Raw genomic sequence first — 27,103 nt, forward strand, 5'->3', positions numbered from 1 at the left:
ATGGCATCTCCAGAGGTTCTGCACATACACACACCATTTGCCTCACTGCCAACAGACCCTCTGGAGATGCCATTAGCCACAGATGCATGTGAAACGTCAGGAGAAGGTGCTGCTGGAACATGGCCACACAGCCCAGAAAATACACAGCAACCCAGGAGAGAGATATATATTATACACATACATACACACATACACCTGTGGGAAAATGTCCAGGTTGGGAGAAAGACCCCAATGGATGTTGCAATTAGCAAGATTGATTAGCCTTGCATGGCCGTGAAGCTGCAAAGTCAATCAGGGAAGGGTCTCTGCATAGAGGTGGCCTGGCTGTTGTTGCCTGGAGGCGCCGCCTGATTGATAGAGGCCATTAGCCACAGATGCAGGTGAAACATCAGGAGAGAATGCTGCTGCAACATGGCCAGACAGCCCAGAAAGCTCACAGCAACCCTATTATTATTATTATTATTATTATTATTGACACAAAGACATAGTATGAGACAACAAACGAGATATACTGTATATACTCGAGTATAAGCCTAGTTTTTCAGCCCTTTTGTAGGACTAAAAAAACCTCCTTGGCTTATACTCGGGTGAGAGTCCTGGTGGGCTTATATTCAGGTCGGCTTATACTCAAGTATATATGATATATTTATTATTTTTCTCTATTATTATTGGTATTGTTACATTTATTATTTTACTGTATTAATTATTATTATTACATTTATTATTTCACTCTATTATTACATTTATTATCTTACTGCATTTATTATTATTATTACATTTATTATTTCACTCTGTTATTATTAAAAGGATACATAAGCACATTTGTATTGAAAAAGATGAAAATAATGGCTTAATCAGAGTTGGACACTCATATCTTAAATTACAGTTTGATGTAAAGATTCAAAAACATTTGACCTACTGATGCCTCAATTAATGTAATTTTATTGGTATCTCGGCTTATACTGGAGTCAATGTTTTCCCAGTTCTTTTGTAGTAAAATTAGGTGCCTCGGCTTTTATTCGGGTCGGCTTATACTCGAGTATATACGGTATATGCTGGATTTCGTATCACAGAATCACAAGTCGAACACTTCCCAAGTGTTTGAATTGTTATTGTTGTTGTTGTTATTATTATTGTTGTTATTATTCAGCTGTCTCCAAGTGCTGTGCCACTGGGACCCCATCAAAGGCCCACAAGGTGGCAGTTGGGAGCTTCTCGCCATCCCGTAGCCATTCATTCCTTCCTTCATCCCTTCATTCTTTCGTTCCTTCATTCATTTGTTTCCTCTGCAGACACTGCAGGAAATACAAAACACGCTGGGACACCATGGAGCCATGCATCCCAATGGCAGGGAAAGGGATCCCACCCAAACTGGTCGGAGCTGTTCGACAGGGAAGGATGTGCTTAAACAGAGCCTGGATGGCCATCTGCCGGGAGGGCTTAGATTGTGCCGAACTGGATGGCAGAATGTGGTTGGGCTGGATGGCCTTTGGGTGTCCTTTCAAATCTGATGGAAGATATACTATCTTGGAGACTCCTTCTCTGGAAATCATTTAAGTAGAGGCTGGATGGTCATCTGCCAGGAGGGTTTTGATTGTGCCTTCCGGAATGACAGAATGGGGTCAGACTGGATGGCCTTTGGGTTCCCTTCCAGCCCAACGCTTCTGTGATCCTGAGCACAGTTGCATGACGCATTCAACTCTCTTCCCATTCTCTCTACCTTTGGGTGTCTTTAAATGGAAGCTGTATGGCCATCTGTTGGGAGGGCTTAGATTGGGTGACAGAACAGGGTCGGACTGGATGTCTTTTGGCTTCCTTTCCAGCTCAATTCTTCTACGATCCTGACCTCCATGGCATGACATATTCAACCCTCTTCCTCCTTTGGATTGTCTCTACATTTGGATGTCTTTAAACAGAGGCTAGATTGGATGGCCATCTGTCGGGAGGGCTTAGATTGTGCCTTCCTGGATGGCAGAACATGGCTGGACTGGATGGCCTTTGGGTTCCCTTTCAGCCGAATACTTCTGTGATCCTGAGCACCATGGCATGACATATCCAACTCTCTTCTTCCCATTGTCTTTAAGCAGAAGCTGGATTGGATGGCCATCTGTCGGGAGGGCTTAGACTGTGCCTTCCTGGATGACGGAACGGGGTTGGACTGGATGGCCTTTGGGTTCCCTTTCTGCTTAATACTTCTGTGATCCAGAACACAATGGCATGACGTATTCAAGTCTCTTCCTCCCAATTGTTTGCATGGCCATCTGCAGGGAGGGCTTTGATTGTGCCTTCCTGGATGACACAACGGGGCTGGTCTAGATGGCCTTTGGGTTCCCTTCCAGTGCTATGATTGGTATGAATGCAAACTCGGGCTCTTTTTGGGCCTGGATTTCCCATAAAAGGCAGGCAGGTAGGAGGCCTGAGCCCTCCCTCTGACCCGCTTGGCCTCCTTCGCACTCGGCTCTTGTGGTCTTTCTTTCTTTCTTTCTTTCTTTCTTTCTTTCTTTCTTTCTTTCTTTCTTTCTTTCTTTCTCTCTTCCTGCTGACGGGCTACCTGTTTCAAAGAGATGCCCATATAAGGCCAAAGAGAGGCGAAAATGAAGAAACACGTTGTTGCTGAATCACAAGCGGAAGTGGTCTGGGTTTTGCAAGGAGAACGAAGGCAAATCTGACCTTTGGGTTTGCAAATCCCTGGCCTGACTCACCCAGAGATAGAGAGGTTGCTCCCTTGAGCAAGAATAATAATAATAATAATAACAATAATAATAATAATGTAATTTTATTTTTATATCCCACCTCCAAGTGTGCAAAGGAGAGCCCAAAGGGGCGCACCTGTGCATCTACACGGCGGAATGAATGCAGTTTGAGAACATGTCATGTAGTGCAAATTATCAAGGCAGGCGATGCACATTATCTGCTTTGAACGGGATTATATGAGTTTAGACAGCCGTATAATCCAGATTATCAAGGCAGATGGTCCACATTATTTGCTCTGAAGCATATTATATGAGTCTACACTCAAGGTGATTTTAGCCTTCCTGTTTTTAATCATTTTATGCTATATGCCGACTTTTATGACTGTTTACTGATGTTATGTTTTATTGATGCGACATTTGTTTTATTCTCAATATTTGTTTTATTGTTTTATTGCTGCTGTTGTATTGTTGTCGGGCATGGCCCCATGTAAGCCGCTCCGAGTCCCCCCGGGGAGATGGGGCGGGGTATAAAAATAAAGTTATTATTATTATTATTATTATTATTATTATTATTATTATTATTATTACACTGATGTACAATCCAGATTATCAAGGCAAACGGTTCACATTGTTTGCTTTGAATTGCATAATATGAGTCTACACAGCCATATAATCCAGATTATGAAAGCATATGTATGTATGTGTGTGTGTGTGTGTATATATACAGTAGAGTCTCACTTATCCACGACTCACTTATCCAAGGTTCTGGATTATCCAATGCATTTTTGTGGTCAATGTTTTCAATATATGGTGATATTTTGGTGCTAAATTCGTAAATACAGTAATTACTACATAGCATTACTGCGTATTGAACTACTTTTTCTGTCAAATTTGTTGTCTAACATGATGCTTTGGTGCTTAATTTGTAAAATCATAACCTAATTTGATGTTTAATAGGCTTTTCCTTAATCCCTTATTATCCAAGATATTTGCTTATCCAAGCATTTAGCTTGGATAAGTGAGACTCTACTGTATGTATGTATATGTACACACACTCATATATACAACATATTAGAACTCTTTGATTCGACTTCAGCTGCCATGGATACAGCCTATGGAATCCTGGGATTTGCAGTTTTCTAAAGTACTTGATGTTGTTCAGCAAGCTTTCTCTCCCCAACCACAAGTCCCAAGATTGCGAAAGGCAGAGCCATGGGTGCGAATACACATTGCGAAAGAGGAACAGAAGGAGAAAATAGCGGCACATTTGGCCTCGGTGCCGCCAGCCTCCTTCCTGCCGCCTGTCCAGTCGTCCATTTCCAGGCCGGCCTCTTGACCCGTTCCTCCTCCGTCCTTTTGCTGCCTTTATACCTCCTGGCGGATGCATCTACACTGTAAGGCTAATGCAGTTTGGCACCACTTGAACACCCATGGCTTGATGCAATGGAGCTCTGGTCTGACAACATCTTTCGCCTTCTGTGCCATAGTTATGACCCAACAACAGCAACTAGGGTGGAGTTGTGGTGATTAAACTGGGTCAGTTGAACTGTGTGGACGCACCCGAGGCCTTTGTGTCCATTCCCGGGGGTCGGAAGGTTTCTTTCAGAGACAATGGGGCGGACAAGGCGACTTCTGCAAAGTCAGCAGAGAGCAGGATGTCTCGAAAACACTCCGCCCAAAACAGCTGGTTCCTGGCAAAGGGACGGGATCAGCATTTCTACATTCCCCGCCCGGAGAGGTCATGATGCAACCCAGAAGGCCTGCAAGGCTAAGCACAACCAATCCTTTGACGCAATACGGTGCAACACTCCCCTAGCCTTCCTTCCTGTTGTTGTGCGCCCTCGAGTAGGGCTGTGCATTGGTATGGAATCACTTAGTTTCGTGTTGTTCCATTCCTGTCGTCTCGTTTTCGTATTTGTGTCCCGATAACGAAAATGGGCCGCCTATAACGACACGAATTTTCCTCTCGCTAACAAAAAACACGAAAAATTTCATGCCATTGGTTGCAATGGGAGGGCTTTGGAGGCTCGGCACCCCTCGAGTAGTGTTGTGCATTTTTATGGAACTACTATTCATTTTGTCTCATTTCATTTGTGTCGTCTTTTTTTTGTATTTGTGTGCAACTAATGAAAATGGGCCATCTATATGACATGAATTTGTATCTTGCTTACGAAAAACACGAAAATTTCTGTGTCATTGGTTTCAATGGGAGGGCTTCAGGGGCTCACCCCCCTCGAGTAGTGTTGTGCATTCGAATGGAATCACGGTTTGTTTTGTGCAGTTTCATTTGTGTCGTCTCGTTTTCGTATTTGTGTCCTGCTAATGAAAATGGACCACCTATACCACACAAATTTTCATCTTGCTAATGAAAAACACGAAAATTTTCGTGTCATTGGTTGCAATGGGAGGGCTTCAGAGGCTCGGCCCCCTCGAGTAGTGTTGTGCATTTGTATGGAACTACTATTAGTTTTGTCTAATTTCTTTCGTGTCGTTTCGTTTTTGTATTTGTGTCCCGCTAACGAAAACAGACCGCCTATACCACACGAATTTTCATCTTGCTAACAAAAAACACGAAAATTTTCATGTTGTTGGTTGCAATGGGAGGGCTTCGGAGGCTCGGCCCCCTCAAGTAGTGTTGTGAATTTGTATGGAACTACTATTCGTTTTGTCTCATTTCATTCGTGTCGTCTCATTTTCGTATGTGTGTCCTGCTAATGAAAACGGGCCGTCTATACCACACGAATTTTCATCTTGCTAACGAAAAACACGAAAATTTTCATGTCATTGGTTGCAATGGGAGGGCTTCAGAGGCTCACCCCCCTCGAGTAGTGTTGTTCATGCATATGGAATCGCTATTCGTTTTGTGCAGTTTCATTCGTGTTGTCTCGTTTTTGTATGTGTGTCCCGCTAATGAAAACAGACCGCCTATACCACACGAATTTTCGTCTTGCTAATGAAAAACACAAAAATTTTCATGTCACTGGTTGCAATGGGAGGGCTTCAGGGGCTCGGCCCCCTCAAGTAGTGTTGTGCATTCGTATGGAATCGCTGTTCATTTTGTGCAGTTTCATTTGTGTCGTCTCGTTTTCATGTGTGTCCCGCTACCGAAAACGGGCTGCCTATACAACACGAATTTTCCTCTCACTTACAAAAAACACGAAATATTTCATGCCATTGGCGTCAATGGGAGGCTCAGATTTAGAGATAAAGGGGTGAAAATCGCCACACACGGAGGGCACATCGACCCCTTTTAGCCCACCAACTTTTAAAACGTTTGTAAAAATGTCGTCTGTTTCGTGTCAATGATTAGTCGACACGAAACGACAGCACTAAGGAAACGAAGGGAAGATTTTCGCAGACATCTCTACCCTCGAGCCAGTTCTGACCCATGGCAGTCCTTTTCTAGCTTTGACAACTCCCAAAGTGTCCTTTGCTGGAGAACCCAAATGGTTGAAGGTATGGAAACTATAGGGTACGGACTGAATTGCATGGCCCTTGGGTAAAACTACAACTCCCAGGACTCAATAGTATTAAGCCATGGTATCAAGTGGTGTCAAACCGCACTCATTCAGCCGTATCGGTGCATCTTAAGGTGGCCTATAGATCGATGTTGCACATCTGCATCCTTTTGGGGTCTTTTTCGAATCCCACCCATTGCACCCATTTGGGCGATGCCCATTGTGGCTTGTGTAAACGGGCCCCTCCCCTGCGGAGTTGCCATGACGACGGGTGTTCAGGAGCCTTATCAGAAATTAGTCACAGAGAGGTGGGAGAGAAGAACCAACGGTAAATAATATTTCGGGATTTGATTGGAAAACATTTCATTCCTTCCGGGAGGAGGAAAGAATAAATGTTCTGAGCCACAAAGGAGGCTCTCGGGGTTCATTGAAATCAGTGCAAAGCTAATAAAACTATAGAACAGGTGAGCCTTTGCAAAGCTTGTAGTGCAGAACAGGTAACAATGCAGAACAGGTAAGTTTGCAAAGCTAGGAACAGAACGGGTAAGTATTTGCAAAGCTAGTAACAGAATAGGTAAGTCTTTGCAAAGCTAGTAACAGAACAGGTAAGTTTTTGCAAAGCTAGTAACACAACAGGTATGTCTTTGCAAAGCTAGTAACAGAACAGGTAAGTTTTTGCAAAGCTAGTAACACAACAGGTAAGTCTTTGCAAAGCTAGTAACAGAACAGGTAAGTCTTTGCAAAGGTAGTAACACAATTGGTAAGTACTTGCAAAGCTAGTAACAGAACAGATAAGTCTTTGCAAAGCTATTAACTTCAGACCAGGTAAGTCTTTGCAAAGCTAGTAACAGAACAGGTAAGTCTTTGCAAAGCTAGTAACAGAACAAGTAAGTCTTTGCAAAGCTAGTAGTGCAGACCAGGTATGTCTTTGCAAAGGTAGTAGTGCAGAACAGGTAAGCATTTGCAAAGCTAGTAACTGCAGACCACGTAAGTCTTTGCAAAGCTTGTAGTGCAAAGCAGGTAAGAATTTGCAAAGCTACGTAGTAACAATGCAGAATACATAAGTTTTTGCAAAGCACAGGTAAGTCTTTGCAAAGTTAGTAGTGCAGAACAGGTAAGCATTTGCAAAGCTAGTAACTGCAGACCACGTAAGTCTTTGCAAAGCTTGTAGTGCAAAGCAGGTAAGAATTTGCAAAGCTACGTAGTAACAATGCAGAATACATAAGTTTTTGCAAAGCACAGGTAAGTCTTTGCAAAGTTAGTAGTGCAGAACAGGTAAGCATTAACGAAGCTAGTAGTGCAAAGCAGGCAAGTATTTGAAAGCTTGTAGTGCAGAACAGGTAAGTTTTGCAAAGCCAAAGACCTTGCAAAACTACAATTCCCATAGCGGTTTAAGTGGTGCCAAACTGCATTCATTCTGCAGTGTGGATGCACCCTGAGCTTATGTGGCTCGCGGAGGTCAGGGAGCATGCCCATAATAGCACCCAATGGGAAGAGCGGAGCGGATTGGGGTCAGTTGAATATAATTACCCAAGTTGGAGGGCGGCCAGGACACCTGAGCTTTGGCGGCTCCGTCCAAGTCCATGGCTCACCCGAGATCTCTCCCGGCTAGACGGAGGCCCAGACGCCCCCAAAGTGGCTCCGATCACTGGTCACAGATATTGGCCTATATGATGCACATAGTGGACCTTTGATATCTGCTGGGTTTTGGTTCCAGGACTTGCCTAGGATACTATAATTCACGAATACTTACCATATAGACTTGACTCGGCTTATACTCGAGTATATACGGTAATCAGAGTTGGACAGCCTTATCTTATTAAAATATTATTATTATCTTAAATTACAGTGATATGTGAATATTCAAAAACATTTCTGATGCCTCAATTAATGTTATTTTATTGGTATCCATTATTATTTTTAAAATTTGCCAATGGGGTTTATATAAGCCAGCAGATAATTCCTCTGGACCTGGAAGCTAAGCAGGGCCAGCTCTGGATAATCCCCGGATGGGAGGCCACCAACGAATCCCAACGGCTGTTGAGTCCCTTTCAAAGCCCAGCCACCTCTGAGCATTCCTTGGCTAAGGAAACCTCGTGAAACCCAGCTAGCGTTGCAATTTTGCTTGGCATGCTAAATGCTAAGCTAATGGGAGGACGTTTGTTCGTGAAGAAATCCGCCCACGGCAGCCTTAAGCAGCAACCTTGGCGCTGGGAGGATTAGGAGCAACTCGGTGGGGTTCCCGGCACCGTAATCCGACTTAGATGTATGCCGGGCCTTGGCGGTTTCGAGCAACATATGTTGCTTAATGACAGCGTCGTTCCTTGGATGGTGAGAATCACAGAATAACAGAGATGGGAGAGACCACATGGGCCTTGTAGTCCAACCCTTCCACAAAAGGGTTCCCCCAGGGCAGGAATCAGCCAGGCTTCGAAGCTGCAAGGCCTTTCAATGCTATAAAACCCTCCGGAGAATGATCTTCCACTGGACTCCGTGGCAGAGAGTCCCACCTAAGCATTCCCCAGGCAGGAAGCAGCCAGGCTTTGAAGCTGCAAGGTTTTTCAATGCTATAAAACCCTCCGGAGAAGGATCTTCTACTGGACTCCGTGGCAGAGAGTCCCACCCAAGCATTCCTCCAGGGCAGGAATCAGCCAGGCTTTGAAGCTGCAAGGCTTTTCAAAGCTATAAAACCCTCCAGAGAAGGATCTTCTACTGGACTCTGAGGCAGAGAGTCCCACCCAAGCATTCCCCCAGGGTAGGAATCAGCCAGGCTTCAAAGCTGCAAGGCTTTTCAATGCTAATCGAGCTGGCCAATAGGCAACATTCAGGGTGGGAGAAAGAACTCTTGTCTGCTTGAGGCAACAATCCCAACAAAACATTCCCCCAGGCAGGAAGCAGCCAGGCTTTGAAGCTGCAAGGCTATTCAGTGCTAATCAAGCTGGCCAATGGTAACATCTCCACTTGCCTCCAACAGACAAGAGTTCTTTCTTTCTCCCACCCTGAACATTATATATATATATATATATATATATATATATATATATATATATACACCCCACTTGCCTCGTTTCCAACAGACCTCACAACCTCCGAGGATTCCTGCCATAGATGTGGGCAAAACATCAGGAGAGAATGCTTCTGGAACATGGCCAGACAGCCTGTAAAACTCACAACAACCTAATGATTCCGGCTGCGAAAGCAAATACAACAAAATGTATTTCTGCACAGAAAACGTTTTTGTACAGAAAATTTTGTGTGTAGAAAACATTTTTGTACAGAAAATTTTGTGTGTAGAAAACATTTTTGTACAGAATTTTGTGTGTATGTCTGTGAGTGAATTATAGTATGATTGTGACGCAAACGCTATTAGACTCCAAGAAGGAGGCGGACGGCAGCCCAGGATGTAACCAATGCTCTTGTGTATTTGTCTGAGAATCTCGGCCGCAGTCGTCTTCCGAAACACAAAGGCAAAGAGTTTTGTAAAAAGCCAACAAATGTACAAAAACAGTACGAGGATGAGACGTTCCCGCTTCCCGGCTCCCTTTGTTTACAACAGTTATGGAGAAAAACGAAATATGAATTTGAAAGAAAAGCACTTTGAAACAAAAAAAAAATAAGGAGGGAGTAAGGCATATCATCCTATCCCTTCGGGTTCCTATCAAAGCTGAAAATAAAGAATCCGGCTGGCTGTGTTAGGCATGTTAGGTGCATCTACACCAGGTATGAGACGGCAGGAAAGGGTTAAGGGAGAAGCAGTGGGCGGGGTCATGCAAATGGAAGAGAAAGGAACACTGGGATGTGCTCGCTGTAACCTGCAATGTCCTGGGAGGGAGTGACGTGGTGACTCCTTCAAGCCCAAAACACCTGGAGGGAGGGCCGAAGTTTGCCCATGCCTGATCTACACTGTAGAACGAACGCAATTTGACACCACTTTGACTCATGCGACCGCATCGTGGGTGTTGTAGTTTGGTGAGGTACCTGAACCATTTGACAGAGAAGACTAAAGACTTTCTAAATCTACAACTCCTACTGCTCCATAGCATTGATCCAAGTGGCAATTCAAGTGGTGCCAGACTGAATCGCGGGAGTTGTAGTTTGGTCAGGCACCAGCACATTTCACAGAGAAGACCAAAAACCTTCTAAATCAACATCTCCAACCGCTCCATAGCATTGATCCAAGTGGCGATTCAAGTGGTGCCAAACTGTGTTAATTGTGCAGTGTAGATGCTCTCCAAGATGTACAACCTTGTGACTGTTTCACATTCACATCTCCATTGATGTGACCACAACTAACCCATCTCCAGAGTTGACCAATGGAGTCCCATGTTGCACGAAACGGTGAGACGTTGTGACTGTTTTGCATTCATATCTCCATTGATGTGACCACAATGAACCCATCGCCAAGTTAATCAATGGAGTCCAGGAAATGGTGAGAGGAGAAGCTGGGGGTTAATCTACATGAAGCAATTAATGCAGTTTGACACTACTTTAACTGCCGTGGATCAATGTTGCAGCGTCCTGGGATGTGTAATTCCACCGGAGTTTTAGCCTTCTCCACCAAAGTGTGCTGGTGTCTCACCTAACAACTCTGATGATTACATGTCCATTAGAACGGTATTACGGTGCATTAATTCTACAGCGTAGAGCAGGCATGGCCCAACTTGAGCCCTCCAGGTGTTTTGGACTCCAACTCTCACCATTCCTAACAGCCGGTAGGCTGTTAGGAATGGTGGGAGTTGGAGTCCAAAACACCTGGAGGGCCCAAGTTGGCCCATGCCTGGTGTAGTGGTGTCAAATCGTATTCGTCCTACAGTGCAAACATGCCCTAACTCTAACTACTTGTGCATGCTTGGCTTCTCCTGGAAGATTTCGAGCTGAACATAGGAAGTTGGAGAAGACGTCACACGTAATAGAACAACCGGTTTCATTCCTAAGGCCTTTCCAAAGCAAAACAAAACCAAACGACACTGCGGTGAGCCGAACGCCGGATCGGGACTCTGGCGGCTCGTTTGACTTGTCCGACCATCTCGTAGCGGACATGCTGCGGAAGGGAGCCCAGCATCCAATGTCGTGAAACGAGGAAAGACAGCAGTGAAAACAGAAGAAGAAGAAGAAGGAAAGAAACAAAAGGATGAGGAATGAGAGAGACAGAGAGAGAGATGCTTTGCCGGATGGAATGGGAAAGCGAGGTCCGCTGCGGAGAGCCGGGGAAACGGCACTGAGAGAAAGTCGCGCCGTTGTCGTTATCGTCATCGTGTCGCCTTCCCTTCGGTCATCTCCCCCAGTTTGTTTTTCTTTCCTTTTGTAAGATAAATTGTGCTTTTTTCCTCCCTCCTTCCCTTTCTCCCCGATCCAGGAGGCACCGTGGCGCTTTTCCCCCCTCTACTCCGTTTGTGCGTCATAGTTTGCGCCGCCGGCTTTCTTCAGCTCCCCTTTGATGTAGTCTTCGTCCAGTTCTTTGTGGTCGCTGATGACAAACTCTTTGGCAAAATTCTGCGAGGGAAGAGAGATCGTTTCAAGCAACAGATCACTGTATAATTGCCACCCTTTCTTGCGAGAAAAGTCATACAATAAGGCCAAAACAGGCATGGGTCAACTTGGACCCTCCTTCCAAGTGTTTTGCACTCCAATTCCCACCATGGTGGGAGTCAGACTCCAGAACACCCGCAGGAGTAATACACTGAGTCACACAGGAGAGAGAAAGAGGGATACTTTCTCACACACCCCTTATAGTCCTAACAGGCTCAGGCCCCATCCTTTCCCCTTTCAGTTCTTTAGGTGGGAGTTGGAGTCCAAAACACCTGGAGGGCTTAAGTTGGCCCATACCTGTGCTATGAGTTTGTCGTCCACGTATTGAAGGATGTTGTCCATGTTCTGAAGGAACTGCATGCTCTACAGTGTAGAATTAATGCAGTTTGGCACCACTTTAACTGCCATGGCTGAATGATATGGAATCCTGAGACTTGTAGTTCTACAAGGTCTTTCGCCTCCTGTACCAAAGAGTGCCTTGTTAAACTATAACTCCCTTGATTCCATTAAGACATAACAATTAAAGTGGTATCAAATAACTAAATGTACCTTCTGTTTCCAGACTATTATATCTGGATTGATGCCTTCTATGGTCAGAATAGATCCACATAACTGCATTATATGGGTCTACACTGATCATATAATGCAGCTTGAAACTGTATTAAATAAGTGCGAATCCAGTAGCCTTGCATTTCTTAACGATGGCCTGGGTGGATGAACGACGATGCAGGGGAAAACCATTAAACACTGGTTTCTATTTCTTTCCAGCACCGAACAAGAGCACACGTTGCGGATTTTCTGCCTGGTTAGCAATTAACAGCCTCTCACTGCTTAATTAGTCTGTCCTGAAAGCAAAGTCTTCCCTACGAGCCCTTTGTCTGCTCAGTCATTTAATCCAGGGACAATTTGGGACTTTCCAAGAAGCGGCCCCACACCGAGACGGTGACGAAAGGAGCTCTTTGCAGCGCCGTCATTTCTTATTTAATTCGGGACCACAGCTGGGAAAAGATATTATGTTCCTGGACTATGACTCCCAACATCTCTGAGGACAGCTGGCAAGGGGATTATGGGGTTTACATTACAGAATCGTAGAGTTGGAAGGGGACCCCAAGGGCCATCTAGTCCAACCCCAATCTGCCAGGCAGGAAAATCACAAAGTACTCCTAACAGATGCCCACCCAGAGTCTGTGTAATAATAATAATCATAATAATAGAACTATAGAATCCTAGACTTGGAAGGGACCTCAAGAATTAAAAATATACAAATAAACAAAATTAGAACAGAATTAAACACAAAGGGCAGTAAAAAAAATCCACTTGGAGTGCATCCGACTTGCCTGTACGACTTCTTTCACCAGAGTCTTGTCGGTCCCGGTCTTGGCGCGCTGGAGGCCGCTGACGTTCTCGCCGATCCAAGTGATGAGGGCAAACTTGACCCGCTTGCTCATGGCGTCGCCAGTGGTGAATCGGACAAAGCCAAACAGCCGGAGGTCATCTTGGGGGAAAGGTCGGAGAAGGAAAAGGAGGTGAAGCCCAGGGAGGAAGCCAGGGATGGCGCATTTCACGCAGCCGGTTGGCATGACCACTTTGTCACACCGCATCCATTCCACAGTGTACACCCAAAGTGGTGTCACACCATATTCATTCCACAGTGTACACCTAGAGCGGTGTCACACTGCATTCATTCCAGTGTACACCCAAAGTGGTGTCACACCATATTCATTCCACAGTGTACACCCAAAGCAGTGTCACACCACATTCATTCCACATTGTATACCCAAACCAGTATTAAACTGCATCCATTCAAGAGTGTACACCCAAAGTGGTGTTAAACCGCATTCATTCCACAATATCCACCCTGCCTAGGGATGATGGGGGCTGGAGTCCCATCATATCTGGAGATTCACACCTTCTTTACAAGACTGAGCCCACGGAGGATATCTTAATCCATGAACAGTCAGATTCCTAGGGAGGAATCAGATCATTGAACCACCAGATCTCCAAAAGCGGAGCCTGCAAATGTGGAGTCTGAATCCAGCCTTTCCATCACTGACGATGGGAGTTGCAGTCCAGCAGCATCTGCAACACAGTCCTCGCATCTGGACACGTTACTGGGTTGCTGTTTTCCTAGTGACACCAAAACAGAGACCTTCCTGTATCTCAAATGGGGTTTCTACCAAAGCCAACACCTGAAAGGCACACAGTGTGGATCTGCGGAGTCAAAGTCCACTTTCAACTTATCAGAAGACCACTTTGGCCAAGGCGTTTCCCAAGAGGGTTGGGTCAACAAGTGTGTTTGAAGCCAAAGTGAGCCAAGCGCTGATATCCAGATGGTGATGGGACTCCAACACTCATCAGCCCCAGACAGTAAAGGCCAATGGCGTGAAGTATTAGGAGAGGCATCCCAACAAGAACAACACTGGGGAGGAGTTGAGGGTCTTCAGATCAACTATATGACTCATGGGACACATCAGAATGAAAGTCCACTTTCAACTTATCAGAAGACCACTTTGGCCAAGGTGTTTCCCAAGTGGGTTGGGTCAACCAGTGTGTTTGAAGCCAAAACGGGCCAAGCGCTGATCTCCAGATGTTGATGGGACTCCAACACTCATCAGCCCCAGACAATGGGGTGCATCAGAATGAAAGTCCACCTTCAACTTATCAGAAGACCACTTTGGCCAAGGCGTTTCCTGAGTGGGTTGGGTCAACAAGTGTGTTTGAAGCCAAAGTGGGCCAAGCGCTGATCTCCAGATGTTGGAGTCCCATCAACACTCATCAGCCCCAGACAGTAAAGGCCAATGGCGTGAAATATTAGGAGAGCCATCCCAACAAGAACAACACTGGGGAGGGGTTGAGGGTCTTCAGATCAACTATATGACTCATGGGATGCATTGGCTCATGCAATTGTGGGAGTTGTAGCTTTGCTAGGTCTTCCCTGCCAACGAACATTGGTGACGCATCAAACTACAACCCCCAAGGATTCCATAGCCATGAGCCACAGCAGTGGAAATGGTGCCAAACTACATTCAGATGCACCCCTGGAAAGAGCCAAGTTGAGCACCTCAAGACCTTTGGCTTGTGAATAATAAGCCCTGTTTCTGAAATGTTGTGTTTTGTGTTCCATGAAACCAAAGAAGAGTTCTCCTGAACCTACGCTCCTGTACCTTCAATAGCAGCTTCGTCTGTAGGTGTTTGCAGCAAATCCATGCTGGGTGGCAAAGGAAACTTGCGGGTTTCTGCAAAGCAAGCTGCTATTAAAAGCACAAGGGCAGGTTGTGCTATTTTGTGGTTGCAAAGGGTTGGCCAGGGGAAGGCTACCGGGCCCATGCTTCCGTTGTGTTACATCATTGTGCAGATGCATCCCAGGATCAAAGGCGTTATTATATACATCTATATACAATTACAAAGTCCATCACTCATAGGACGCATGCTTTCCCTAGCTGGGTAAAGCATGCCCTCTCTCTTTGCCGAGTGTCTGCGAACAAACTTCTGCTGGCAACTCCCACATTCCATTCCAGATGACGAATGTCCTGTCCACACTACTGAAACTGGAAAGCCGACTTATTGGCTCTGCAGGCTATCAATCAAGCTGACTTGCGATTAACCCGTGTGCTGCTGGAAAGCATGCTGGGATACACAGTTGCAAAAACCCAAGAGCAAAATACTTGATCTAACATTTCCCACTAACAACAAAAAAACACCAACAAGGTATGCAGATTTCATCCGGAGTTTTGGATAACGGCGACATATGTATGCAGATGACCCCCAGCTCTATTACCTCTTTCCACCTAAAGCCAAGGAAGCTGCCCTGACCCCAAACCAGTGCCTGTCACCAGTAATGGACTTACTTAATCCACAACAGACAGAGGTGCTCCTGGTCAGTCGGAAGGCAGATCGATCAGGGACTAGGGCTGGTGATGACCTTCCAAGCCCTAATAATAGCAACACTGACTTACAACGCTGACCCCGTCTCTTTTGCTCACTGTATCATTTCGGCCACATTCTTCCATTCTTCTTCAATGGAAGAAATCCCACTACTTGGCACACGAGTGAGCAACACAAATGCAGTTCATGTTCTCTCTCCTAAGGAAAGCCTTCTGTTAAGCTTTTGCTTGTTTTGCTGGACGCGAATAGCTCGTAACTGCATCCGTTTGCAACAATGCACGAAAATGCGCATTTGCCAGAACGCCTTGGCTCTCTCGGGACTGTATCGCACAAACCCGCAGTTGCGTTATCATTGATACCAGATTGCATTGCATTTCCTTAATATCGCACCTCTCGTCATTAGCACAATTGAAACAACTCACCAATTATCTCTAATAAAAACGCATTTAAGAATGACGTCTCTCTCTCGGGACTTTATCGCACGAGCCTACTATTTGATACCATTGATAACACTGAATACATATTTTTGGTGACTTAGATTTTAGTTTTATTTCTGGGTATATTGGACCTGCTGATTCAAAAAATGCTACCGGTTTCCCCCCATCAGCTCTGGTTTTGGAGATACAGAACATATGCCATTTGCTCGCCCATAGAAAAGCATGATAACAATATCTAAGAGATGAAAACCGTCTATCCAATGCAAGTTTCTGAATCAACCTTCCAAATAGCCTAAAGACTAAGACACCACATTTTTTTGTTGAGCATATGTATAATGAATGCATATGCTATTGGGCTTCTTCAGTATTGCGCCATGCTTCATTAGCACAATTGTGCCAATTCGACAGTTCATGTTCCCATGATCATACTTCCCGATTCCCACAAAACCTCACCTTCCTGCGCTATATGTGTTTGTGAATTTTTCTTGCATTTTGCAAAAAATTGCATGGGCAAACGTGGGCCCTCCGGGTGTTTTGGACTCCAACTCCCACCATGAAGTTCTTGGAATGTCACTGCAGAATTGATGCAGTTCAACCCTACTTGAACTGCCATGGTTCAAGACGATTGATCCCTGTGATCTGTAGTTTTCCAAGGAGCATGACATGCAATAGAGACCAAAGGTGCTGGTCTAGCGGCAATGCCGGACTCGTGCAATAAAGTTCTTAGAATGCAGAATAGATTCAGTTTGACGCTATGTGAACTGCCATGGCTTAATACAATTGATCTCTGGGAGTTGTAGTTTTCCAAGGACTTCCCTGCCAAAGGGCATGATATGCAATCAAGACCAAAAAGTCTGGTCTAGCGGCATTGCCTGACTTGTGCAATAAAGTTCTTAGAATGCAGAATTGATTCAGTTTGACGCTATGTGAACTGCCATGGCTTAATACAATTGATCTCTGGGAGTTGTAGTTTTCCAAGGACTTCTTTGCAATCAAGACCAAAAAGGCTGGTCTAGCGGCATTGCCTGACTTGTGCAATAAAGTTCTTAGAATGCAGAATTTATTCAGTTTGATGCTATGTGAACTGCCATGGCTCAATACAATTGAACCTTGAGAGTTATATTTTTCTAAGGACTTCAGTCTTCTCTGCCAAAGAGTGCTGGTGCCTCACCAGACTACAACCCGGTCTTATCATCACTGCCATATAATCCAGATTATTGAACTGGGTTATATGGCAGTGTGGACTCATCTAATCTGGCTCAAAGCAGATAACCTGAATTCATCTTTGAACTGGATTATTGTGGACTCGTCTAATCCGGTTCAAAGCAGATAACCTGAATTTACCTTTGAACTGGATTATTGTGGACTCGTCTAATCCGGTTCAAAGCAGATAACCTGAATTCACCTTTGAACTGGATTATTGTGGACTCGTCTAATCCGGTTCAAAGCAGATAACCTGAATTCAACTTTGAACTGGATTACATGGCAGTGTGGACTCATCTAATCCAGTTCAAAGCAGATAACCTGAATTCATCTTTGAACTGGATCATTGTGGACTCATCTAATCCGGTTCAAAGCAGATAACCTGAATTCACCTTTGAACTGGATTATTGTGGACTCAACTAATCTGGTTCAAAGCAGATAACCTGAATTCATCTTTGAACTGGATCATTGTGGACTCATCTAATCCGGTTCAAAGCAGATAACCTGAATTCATCTTAGAACTGGATCATTGTGGACTCATCTAATCCGGTTCAAAGCAGATAACCTGAATTCATCTTTGAACTGGATCATTGTGGACTCATCTAATCCGGTTCAAAGCAGATAACCTGAATTCACCTTTGAACTGGATTATTGTGGACTCAACTAATCTGGTTCAAAGCAGATAACCTGAATTCATCTTTGAACTGGATCATTGTGGACTCATCTAATCCGGTTCAAAGCAGATAACCTGAATTCACCTTTGAACTGGATTATTGTGGACTCAACTAATCTGGTTCAAAGCAGATAACCTGAATTCATCTTTGAACTGGATCATTGTGGACTCATCTAATCCGGTTCAAAGCAGATAACCTGAATTCACCTTTGAACTGGATTATTGTGGACTCAACTAATCTGGTTCAAAGCAGATAACCTGAATTCATCTTTGAACTGGATCATTGTGGACTCATCTAATCCGGTTCAAAGCAGATAACCTGAATTCACCTTTGAACTGGATTATTGTGGACTCAACTAATCTGGTTCAAAGCAGATAACCTGAATTCATCTTTGAACTGGATCATTGTGGACTCATCTAATCCGGTTCAAAGCAGATAACCTGAATTCACCTTTGAACTGGATTATTGTGGACTCAACTAATCTGGTTCAAAGCAGATAACCTGAATTCATCTTTGAACTGGATCATTGTGGACTCATCTAATCCGGTTCAAAGCAGATAACCTGAATTCATCTTTGAACTGGATCATTGTGGACTCATCTAATCCGGTTCAAAGCAGATAACCTGAATTCACCTTTGAACTGGATTATTGTGGACTCAACTAATCCGGTTCAAAGCAGATAACCTGAATTCAACTTTGAACTGGATTATATGGCAGTGTGGACTCGTCTAATCTGGTTCAAAGCAGATAACCTGAATTCATCTTTGAACTGGATCATTGTGGACTCATCTAATCCGGTTCAAAGCAGATAACCTGAATTCACCTTTGAACTGGATTATTGTGGACTCAACTAATCTGGTTCAAAGCAGATAATCTGAATTCATCTTAGAACTGGATTATTGTGGACTCCTCTAATCCGGTTCAAAGCAGATAACCTGAATTCAACTTTGAACTGGATTATATGGCAGTGTGGACTCGTACAATTGGGTGGACTCATCTAATCCGGTTCAAAGCAGATAACCTCAATTCATCTTTGAACTGGGTTATATGGCAGTGTGGACTTGTATAATTGTGTTCAAACCAGATAACCTGGCTGTATGGCAGTGTGGAGCTATCCTCACAAGACTCCATAGCCTTGAGCCACGGCAGCTGAAAGTGGTGCTGAACTGCACCCGCTCTGCAGTGCAGACGGAGGCCGCCTGAGCCTCTGCAAATAGATCGAGGAAGTCGGAGAGGAAGCGGTGCCATCGGCAGAAGGGAGCGGGGATTTCCTCTGGGGTTGGGCCTAGGCAGGCAGGCACACAAACACATTTTTCTCCATGTGGCCTATGGGAGAGCAATGGCGCCTGGTGTCACAATCGAGTTGCAGATTTCCAAACTAAGCAAGTTTTATTCGTCTGCAAGAAAGCGGATTGGCTGGGCGGGAACTTGGGCCATCTGGGTGTTTCGGACTGCAACTCCCACAATCCCTAACAGCCTAACAGAGAAAAGGAGGGAGAGAAAAAGGAAGGAAAGAAGGGATAGAAGAAAGGAAGGGAGGAAGGGAAGGAGACAAAAGAAAAGAGGGAAGAGAGGGAGGTAAACGCAAGGAATGGAGGGAGGGATGGAAGGAAAGAAGGAGTGGAGAGAGAGAGGAAGAGAGGGAGAGAAAGAGGGAGAAAAAAAGAAGAGCTGGAGGGAGGAAAGGAAGGAAGGAAAGGAAGAAGGAATGCAGCTAAAGAAGGAATGAAGAAAGAGAGGGAGGGAGAGAAGGAGGGAAGAAAGGAAGGAAGGGAGGGAAGGAGAAAAAAGAAAAGAAGGAAGAGAGGGAGGGAGGGGGGAAAAGGAGGTAAAAGGAAGGAATGAAGGAGAGAGAAGAAGAGAGGGAGAGAAAGAGGGAGAAAAAAGGAAGGGTTGGAGGGAGGAAAGGAAGGAAGGAAAGCAAGAAGGAATGCAGCTAAAGAAGGAATGAAGAAAGAGAGGGAGGGAAAGAAGGAGGGAGGAAAAGAGGTAAAAAAAGAAGGAAGGAAAGCAAGATGGAACAGAGAGAGAGAGAGAGAAGAAGGGAGTGAGAAAGAAGGGAGGGAGGAACACACACAGAGAAAAAAGTAAATAATTAAGAGAAGGAGGGAGAAAGGAAGGAAGGAATGGGGCAGGGAGAAAAGGAGGGGGAAAGGGGAACGAGGGAGGAAAAGAAGTAAAAAGGAAGGATGGAAGGAACAGAGAGAGAGAAAGGAAAGAGTTAAGAGAGGGAGAGAAAGAAAGAGGGAGAAAGGAAGAAAGGAATAGAGGGAAGGAAAGAAGGAAGGAAGGAAGGAAAGCAAGAAGGGACAAAGAGTGAGCGAAAGGCAAGAAGGAAGAGAAGGAGGGAGAGAAAGGGAAGGGAGGGAAGAGCGGAGGGAGAAGCAGGAGAGGGAAGGAAGGTGAGACAAAAGGAGGATTTGCCACAGATGAGATCATTCCCTTCACGGCCGGACTGAGATCACCAGAGAGAAAGCCAGGCCTCTCAACTCTCCAGAAAGAAAGAAAGAAAGAAAGAAAGAAAGAAAGAAAGAAAGAAAGAAAGAAAGAAAGAAAGAAAGAAAGAAAGAAAGAAAGAAAAGGACCAGAACGCTCTCTTTTCCAGGCCTGGCCTCCCCCGCCAGCCACAGCCATGACATGCCCATCCTGCCCATCATCCCCATCAAGAGGAAGCCTGGGCGGGCTCACCTGTGCATTCTCGGGTGAATTCCTCATAATCCACTCCGTGGTGCCCGGGGACGATGGTGGCTCCATCGTACTTGAACGTCACCCTTGGAAAAAGAGAAAGGGAAAATATGTTGTTTTCACCGTCAAAATCACTAGATTTCTGTGAGTTTTCCAGGCTGCCTGGCCAGGTTCCAGAAGCATTCTCTCCTAACATTTCGCCCCCATCTATAGCAGGCAGACTCAGTGTCTGGCTATGTTCCAGAAGCATTCTCTCTTGATGTTTCGCCCCCGATCTAAGACAGGCATCCTCACTGTATTGGCCACATTCCAGAAGCATTCTCTCCTGACATTTCGCCCCCATCTATAGCAGGCATCTTCAGTGTATGGCCATGTTCCAGAAGCACTCTCTCCTGTCGTTTCACCTCCAATCTACAGCAGGCATCCTCAGAGTATGGCCATGTTCCAGAAGCATTCTCTCCTGACATTTCACCCCCATCTATAGCAGGCAGACTCAGTGTATGGCCATGTTCCAGAAGCATTCTCTCTTGATGTTTCGCCCCCGATCTAAGACAGGCATCCTCACTGTATTGGCCACATTCCAGAAGCATTCTCTCCTGACATTTCGCCCCCATCTATAGCAGGCAGACTCAGTGTCTGGCTATGTTCCAGAAGCATTCTCTCTTGATGTTTCGCCCCCGATCTAAGACAGGCATCCTCACTGTATTGGCCACATTCCAGAAGCATTCTCTCCTGACATTTCGCCCCCATCTATAGCAGGCAGACTCAGTGTATGGCCATGTTCCAGAAGCATTCTCTCTTGATGTTTCGCCCCCGATCTAAGACAGGCATCCTCACTGTATTGGCCACATTCCAGAAGCATTCTCTCCTGACATTTCGCCCCCATCTATGACAGGCATCTTCAGTGTATGGCCATGTTCCAGAAGCACTCTCTCCTGTCGTTTCACCTCCAATCTACAGCAGGCATCCTCAGAGTATGGCCATGTTCCAGAAGCATTCTCTCCTGACATTTCACCCCCATCTATGGCAGGCATCCTCAACGTATGGCCATGTTCCAGAAGCATTCTCTCCTGATGTTTCGCCCCCATTTATGGCAGGCACCCTCAGAGATTATGAAGTCTGGTAGGAATGAGGCAAATGGGGTTTATACGGGGGTGAAACATCAGGAGAGAATGCTTCTGGAACATGGCCAATACAGTGAGGATGCCTGTCGTAGATCAGGGCGAAACATCAGGAGAGAATGCTTCTGGAACATGGCCAATACAGTGAGGATGCCTGTCGTAGATCAGGGCGAAACATCAGGAGAGAATGCTTCTGGAACATGGCCAATACAGTGAGGATGCCTGTCGTAGATCAGGGCGAAACATCAGGAGAGAATGCTTCTGGAACATGGCCAATACAGTGAGGATGCCTGCCGTAGACGGAGGCGAAATGTCAGTAGAGAGTGCTTCTGGAATATGGCCATATGCCGAGGACACCTGCCATGGATGGAGGCGAAATGTCAGGAGAGAATGCTTCTGGAACATGGCCATACGCTGAGGACGCCTGCTGTAGATTGGGGGTGAAACGGCAGGAGAGAGTGCTTCTGGAGCATGTCCAGGCAGACGGGAAAAACTCACAGCAACCCAGATGGGGAAACATTTCTTTCCTTTCTTACTGATAACAATTGCAAGCAAAACAAGAGGCAGACAAGACCAAAGAGTGACAGATCACATAGTAACCTTAGAGTAGTAACTAGTTAGTTATGTTGCCAACAGGCATTTCCTTTGGGAAGGAAGGGGATACTTTTACTAAGGAAACAGTGTCAAATGCATTGCAAGGCAGGCCTGGGCAAACTTGGGCCCTCCAGGTGTTTTGGACTACAACTCCCACAATTCCTAACAGCCTACCGGCTGTTAGGAATTGTGGGAGTTGTAGTCCAAAACACCTGGAGGGCCCAAGTTTGCCCAGGCCTGCCTTGCAATGCATTTGACACTCCTGGTGCTTTCTTAGTAAAACCCATTATAATTCAAGGCATTGAACTGCCTCATATGACTCCATTGTATGGCCATGTGTGTGTGTATATGTGTGTCTCCATGTGCATGTGCCGATTTCCACACCAGCGCATGCTCTCATAGTAAAAGCCACAGGAAGGAAGGAAGGACGACAGAGCCGGCTTTTTCCGTCATCCAGCCAGCCAGGCGTGGAGCGAGGCGGCCGCCTCGGGCAAGTGATTCTGCCATTTGTTCTGTCATTTACTCCTGCCATATTATTCTTTTACTGCCGGAGAACTCATGGATATGTTGCAAGTCCCTTTTAAATAAAAACCTTGCATGCAAAAAATTAAAACTCTGAAATCTGGACTCAAAACCCTAACCGCTTTGAGTTAAGAGAGGAAAGCCGACTCTAAGTAAATATAATAATTAATAAATATGATAATATAACAAATAAAACAAATATAATAATAAATGCAATGATACAATAATATAACAAATAAAACAAATATAATGTAATATAATATAATGAATATAATAATGTCATTAATATAATCCTAGAACCCCAAGTCCTAAACTCTAACTGCCTTGATTCTCCTTTAAGAGAGGAAAGCTGGATGTAAATAAATATGATAATAAATAAATATAACAATAATAAATACATAATAATATAATAGTATAACATAATAAATACTATAACTATAAGTAATATAATACATATAATAAATATAACAAATAAAACAAATATAATAATAAATGCAATAATGTACATAATATAATAAATATAATATAATATAATGAATATAATCCTAGAACCCCAAACCCTAAACTCTAACTGCCTTGATTCTCCTTTAAGAGAGGAAAGCTGGATGTAAATAAATATGATAATAAATAAATATAACAATAATATAATAAATACATAATAATATAATAGTATAACATAATAAATACTATAACTATAAGTAATATAATACATATAATAAATATAACAAATAAAACAAATATAATAATAAATGCAATAATGTACATAATATAATAAATATAATATAATATAATGAATATAATCCTAGAACCCCAAACCCTAAACTCTAACTGCCTTGATTCTCCTTTAAGAGAGGAAAGCTGGATGTAAATAAATATGATAATAAATAAATATAACAATAATATAATAAATACATAATAATATAATAGTATAACATAATAAATACTATAAGTATAAGTAATATAATACATATAATAAATATAACAAATAAAACAAATATAATAATAAATGCAATAATGTACATAATATAATAAATATAATATAATATAATGAATATAATCCTAGAACCCCAAACCCTAAACTCTAACTGCCTTGATTCTCCTTTAAGAGAGGAAAGCTGGATGTAAATAAATATGATAATAAATAAATATAACAATAATAAATACATAATAATATAATAGTATAACATAATAAATACTATAACTATAAGTAATATAATACATATAATAAATATAACAAATAAAACAAATATAATAATAAATGCAATAATGTACATAATATAATAAATATAATATAATATAATGAATATAATCCTAGAACCCCAAACCCTAAACTCTAACTGCCTTGATTCTCCTTTAAGAGAGGAAAGCTGGATGTAAATAAATATGATAATAAATAAATATAACAATAATATAATAAATACATAATAATATAATAGTATAACATAATAAATACTATAACTATAAGTAATATAATACATATAATAAATATAACAAATAAAACAAATATAATAATAAATGCAATAATGTACATAATATAATAAATATAATATAATATAATGAATATAATCCTAGAACCCCAAACCCTAAACTCTAAATGCCTTGATTCTCCTTTAAGAGAGGAAAGCTGGATGTAAATAAATATGATAATAAATAAATATAACAATAATATAATAAATAAATAATAATATAATACTATAATAAATACAATAAATACCCTATACAGTAAGTAATATAATATATATAATAAATATAACAAATAAAACAAATATAATAAGAAATACAATAATGTACATAATATAATAAATATAATATAATGAATATAATCCTAGAACCCCAAACCCTAAACTCTAACTGCCTTGATTGTCTTTTAAGAGAGGAAAGCTGGATGTAAATAAATATGATAATAAATAAATATAACAATAATAAATAAATAAATAATATAATATAATAGTATAATATAATTAATACAATAAATATAATAAATATAACAAATACAATAATAAATGCAATAATGTACTTCCTATAATAAATAAATATAACAACATAATTAATACAAGTAATATAATAAATATAATAATATAGTAAGATAATAATTTATATAATGGTATAATTTAATAATATAATAAAAATAAATAAAACAAATATAATAATAAATATAACAATGTAATGAATATAATATAACATAAGGAATGTAATAATATAATAATATTAATATAATAATGTAACCAGCATATATGTATATATAGAGATATATAGATTAGATACAGTAGAGTCTCACTTATCCAACATAAACGGGCCGGCAGAACGTTGGATAAGCGAATATGTTGGATAATAAGGAGGAATTAAGAAAAAGCCTATTAAACATCAAATTAGGTTATGATTTTACAAGTTAAGCACCAAAACATCATGTTATACAACAAATTTGACAGAAAAAGTAGTTCATTACACGTTAATGCTATGTAGTAATGACTGTATTTACGAATTTAGCACCAAAATATCATGATATATTGAAAACATTGACTACAAGAATGCGTTGGATAATCCAGAACGTTGGATAAGCGAGTGTTGGATAAGTGAGACTCTACTGTAGATATAATTTGTTTGCTGTGTCATACTCTGTCTTTGTGTCAATAATAATAATAATAAAATAATAATAATAATAATAATAATGTGCTAGTTTAAAATACTATGCCCCTTTTCTTTGGGGAGATGGGCAGAAAGCCTTTGCTCCAGGGCTTTGGGCAGCCAAATCCCATTGCCGGATGTTGTGGGATTACCAATTCCTCAGAGCCTTATTGGGCTACCAAAGACCCAGCTGGGGCTACCGGATGGGCTATGGGTCCTTCTCAAACAATGCCAGGCAAAGGCATCCCAAAGAGCTTGGTTTAGAGGGGCGTGCCGATGCTGACCCTTGTCCTCCAAAGCACCTTCTTCCTTCCTTTCCTTCCTTCTTCCCATTCATTCTTGGCTTGGTTTCCCTTGCTTACCAGTTGGCCTCCGTGCTGTCATCCCTGACCAGGTTGTAGGCTTCTCGACAGGCCTCTTTGTCGATCTTGGTGGCCATGGAGAAAATGGAGAGAATCCCTGGGATGGTTGAGGGCAGAGAAGAGAAGCAGGACCGGCCAGAGAAGTGAGAGGAGAGGAGAGGAAGGAGTGTGTGCAGCCTGGTTGCCAAGAACAGATCTCTTGTTCTGATCTCTTGTTCTGAGAACCATCCAAGGAGGAGGCTTTTCCTGCAGCAGATCCAGAGAGAGATCCAGAGGAAGGGTCCGGATCCAGAGGGAAAGAAGTGGGTGTGGAAGGAGGGAAGGAAGGAGAGAAAGAGAAGGCTGATCCGCAGGCGGCACCCTCCTCCTCCTCCTCCTCCTCCTCCTCCTGCAGTTGGTCACTCTCAAGTGATCTGTCACCCTCTGAGCCAATCCGGATTAACCCCTTCCTTGGCAAAGGATTCCACAAAGGCCCGGCTCTTTGCTCATGCTTAGATCAAAGGATAAAACCAGGGCCTCCTTCTCTCTTCTCTCTCTGTCCCTTTCTTCTCCTTCTCTTCTCTTTCTGGCATCTACTTCTCACCATATCCTAATGAGGATAATTGGGAAAAACTATCTCTCCACATCCACCCCTCTCTTCTGGAGGCAAGATGGTCTTTTCCTGGCCGCCCACTCCCTCCTTCTTTTCTTCCCTCCTTCCTTCCTTTCTTTCTTCTCCTCTGCCAGCATTTCTGGGGGATGAGGACATGCCGGGCCTTTCTTTTCTCTTTCTCTCTGCATTTTGTAAGAAAGGGGTGCCTTGGAAACACAAAGAAGAAGAAGAAGAGCGAGAAAGAGAGAAAACAGAGAGGAAGATTAGATAGATACACACAGAGAGAGAGATTAGATAGATCAGACAGAAAGATAGACACATGATAGATAGATAGATAGATAGATAGATAGATAGATAGATACGTGAATCAGATGATAGATCAAACTGGACATATGAGAAATAGATAGACCGATAGATAGATAGATAGATAGATAGATAGATAGATAGATAGATAGATAGATAGATAGATAGATGAATCGGATGATAGGTCAGACTGGATATATGAAAAATAGATAGACTGATAGATAGATAGATAGATAGATAGATAGATAGATAGATAGATAGATAGATAGACCGATAGACTGATCGATCGATCAATAGATAGATAGATAGGTAAATCAGATGATAAATCAGACTGGATATATGAAAGATTGATAGACCAATAGATAGATAGATAGACTGATCAATTGATAGATAGATAGATAGATAGATTGATTGATTGAT

General features: G+C 42.9%; 3 protein-coding genes across 4 annotated transcripts in view; all 3 read right to left on the reverse strand.

The window, feature by feature from the left end:
• kcng4 (potassium voltage-gated channel modifier subfamily G member 4) overlaps positions 1 to 27,103 on the reverse strand; it is a 383,395-nt gene that overhangs the window by 103,258 nt on the left and 253,034 nt on the right. The gene's annotated exons all lie outside the window — the stretch shown is intronic.
• cotl1 (coactosin like F-actin binding protein 1) lies at positions 9,554 to 26,322 on the reverse strand. Its single transcript, XM_062961933.1, has 4 exons — positions 25,789 to 26,322; positions 20,568 to 20,650; positions 13,018 to 13,175; positions 9,554 to 11,644 (listed from the first exon to the last, which is right to left on the reverse strand). Exons 1-4 carry the CDS (start codon positions 25,863 to 25,865, stop codon positions 11,534 to 11,536), a joined length of 429 nt encoding a protein of 142 aa, XP_062818003.1. The 5' UTR covers positions 25,866 to 26,322; the 3' UTR covers positions 9,554 to 11,533.
• Positions 13,182 to 20,558, reverse strand: LOC134293671 (uncharacterized). 2 transcript variants are annotated; one of them, XM_062961931.1, is made up of 2 exons: positions 18,259 to 20,558; positions 13,182 to 18,197 (listed from the first exon to the last, which is right to left on the reverse strand). In XM_062961931.1, the coding sequence occupies exon 1, from the start codon at positions 20,511 to 20,513 to the stop codon at positions 19,269 to 19,271; it is 1,245 nt and encodes a 414-aa protein (XP_062818001.1). In that variant the 5' UTR covers positions 20,514 to 20,558; the 3' UTR covers positions 13,182 to 18,197; positions 18,259 to 19,268. The 2 variants fall into 2 exon arrangements, with proteins under 2 accessions (XP_062818001.1, XP_062818002.1); XM_062961932.1 differs by having other exon boundaries at positions 13,182 to 17,953; positions 18,015 to 20,558.

Source organism: Anolis carolinensis, unplaced genomic scaffold (assembly GCF_035594765.1).
Source record: "Anolis carolinensis isolate JA03-04 unplaced genomic scaffold, rAnoCar3.1.pri scaffold_9, whole genome shotgun sequence".
Classification (NCBI taxonomy): Eukaryota; Metazoa; Chordata; class Lepidosauria; order Squamata; family Dactyloidae; genus Anolis; species Anolis carolinensis.

What these genes read in the sequence shown, in the direction of transcription:
- cotl1 (XM_062961933.1), bottom strand. Translation starts at nt 25,865, where the DNA reads ATGGCCACCAAGATCGACAAAGAGGCCTGTCGAGAAGCCTACAACCTG. An exon ending in ATTCACCCGAGAATGCACAG is followed by an intron (nt 13,176 to 20,567) that starts GTGAGCCCGCCC and finishes CTTTCCCCCAAG; the next exon opens with ATGACCTCCGGCTGTTTGGC. An exon ending in TGGTGAAAGAAGTCGTACAG is followed by an intron (nt 11,645 to 13,017) that starts GCAAGTCGGATG and finishes CTTCCCTCGCAG; the next exon opens with AATTTTGCCAAAGAGTTTGT.
- LOC134293671 (XM_062961931.1), bottom strand. Translation starts at nt 20,513, where the DNA reads ATGGCTGTGGCTGGCGGGGGAGGCCAGGCCTGGAAAAGAGAGCGTTCT.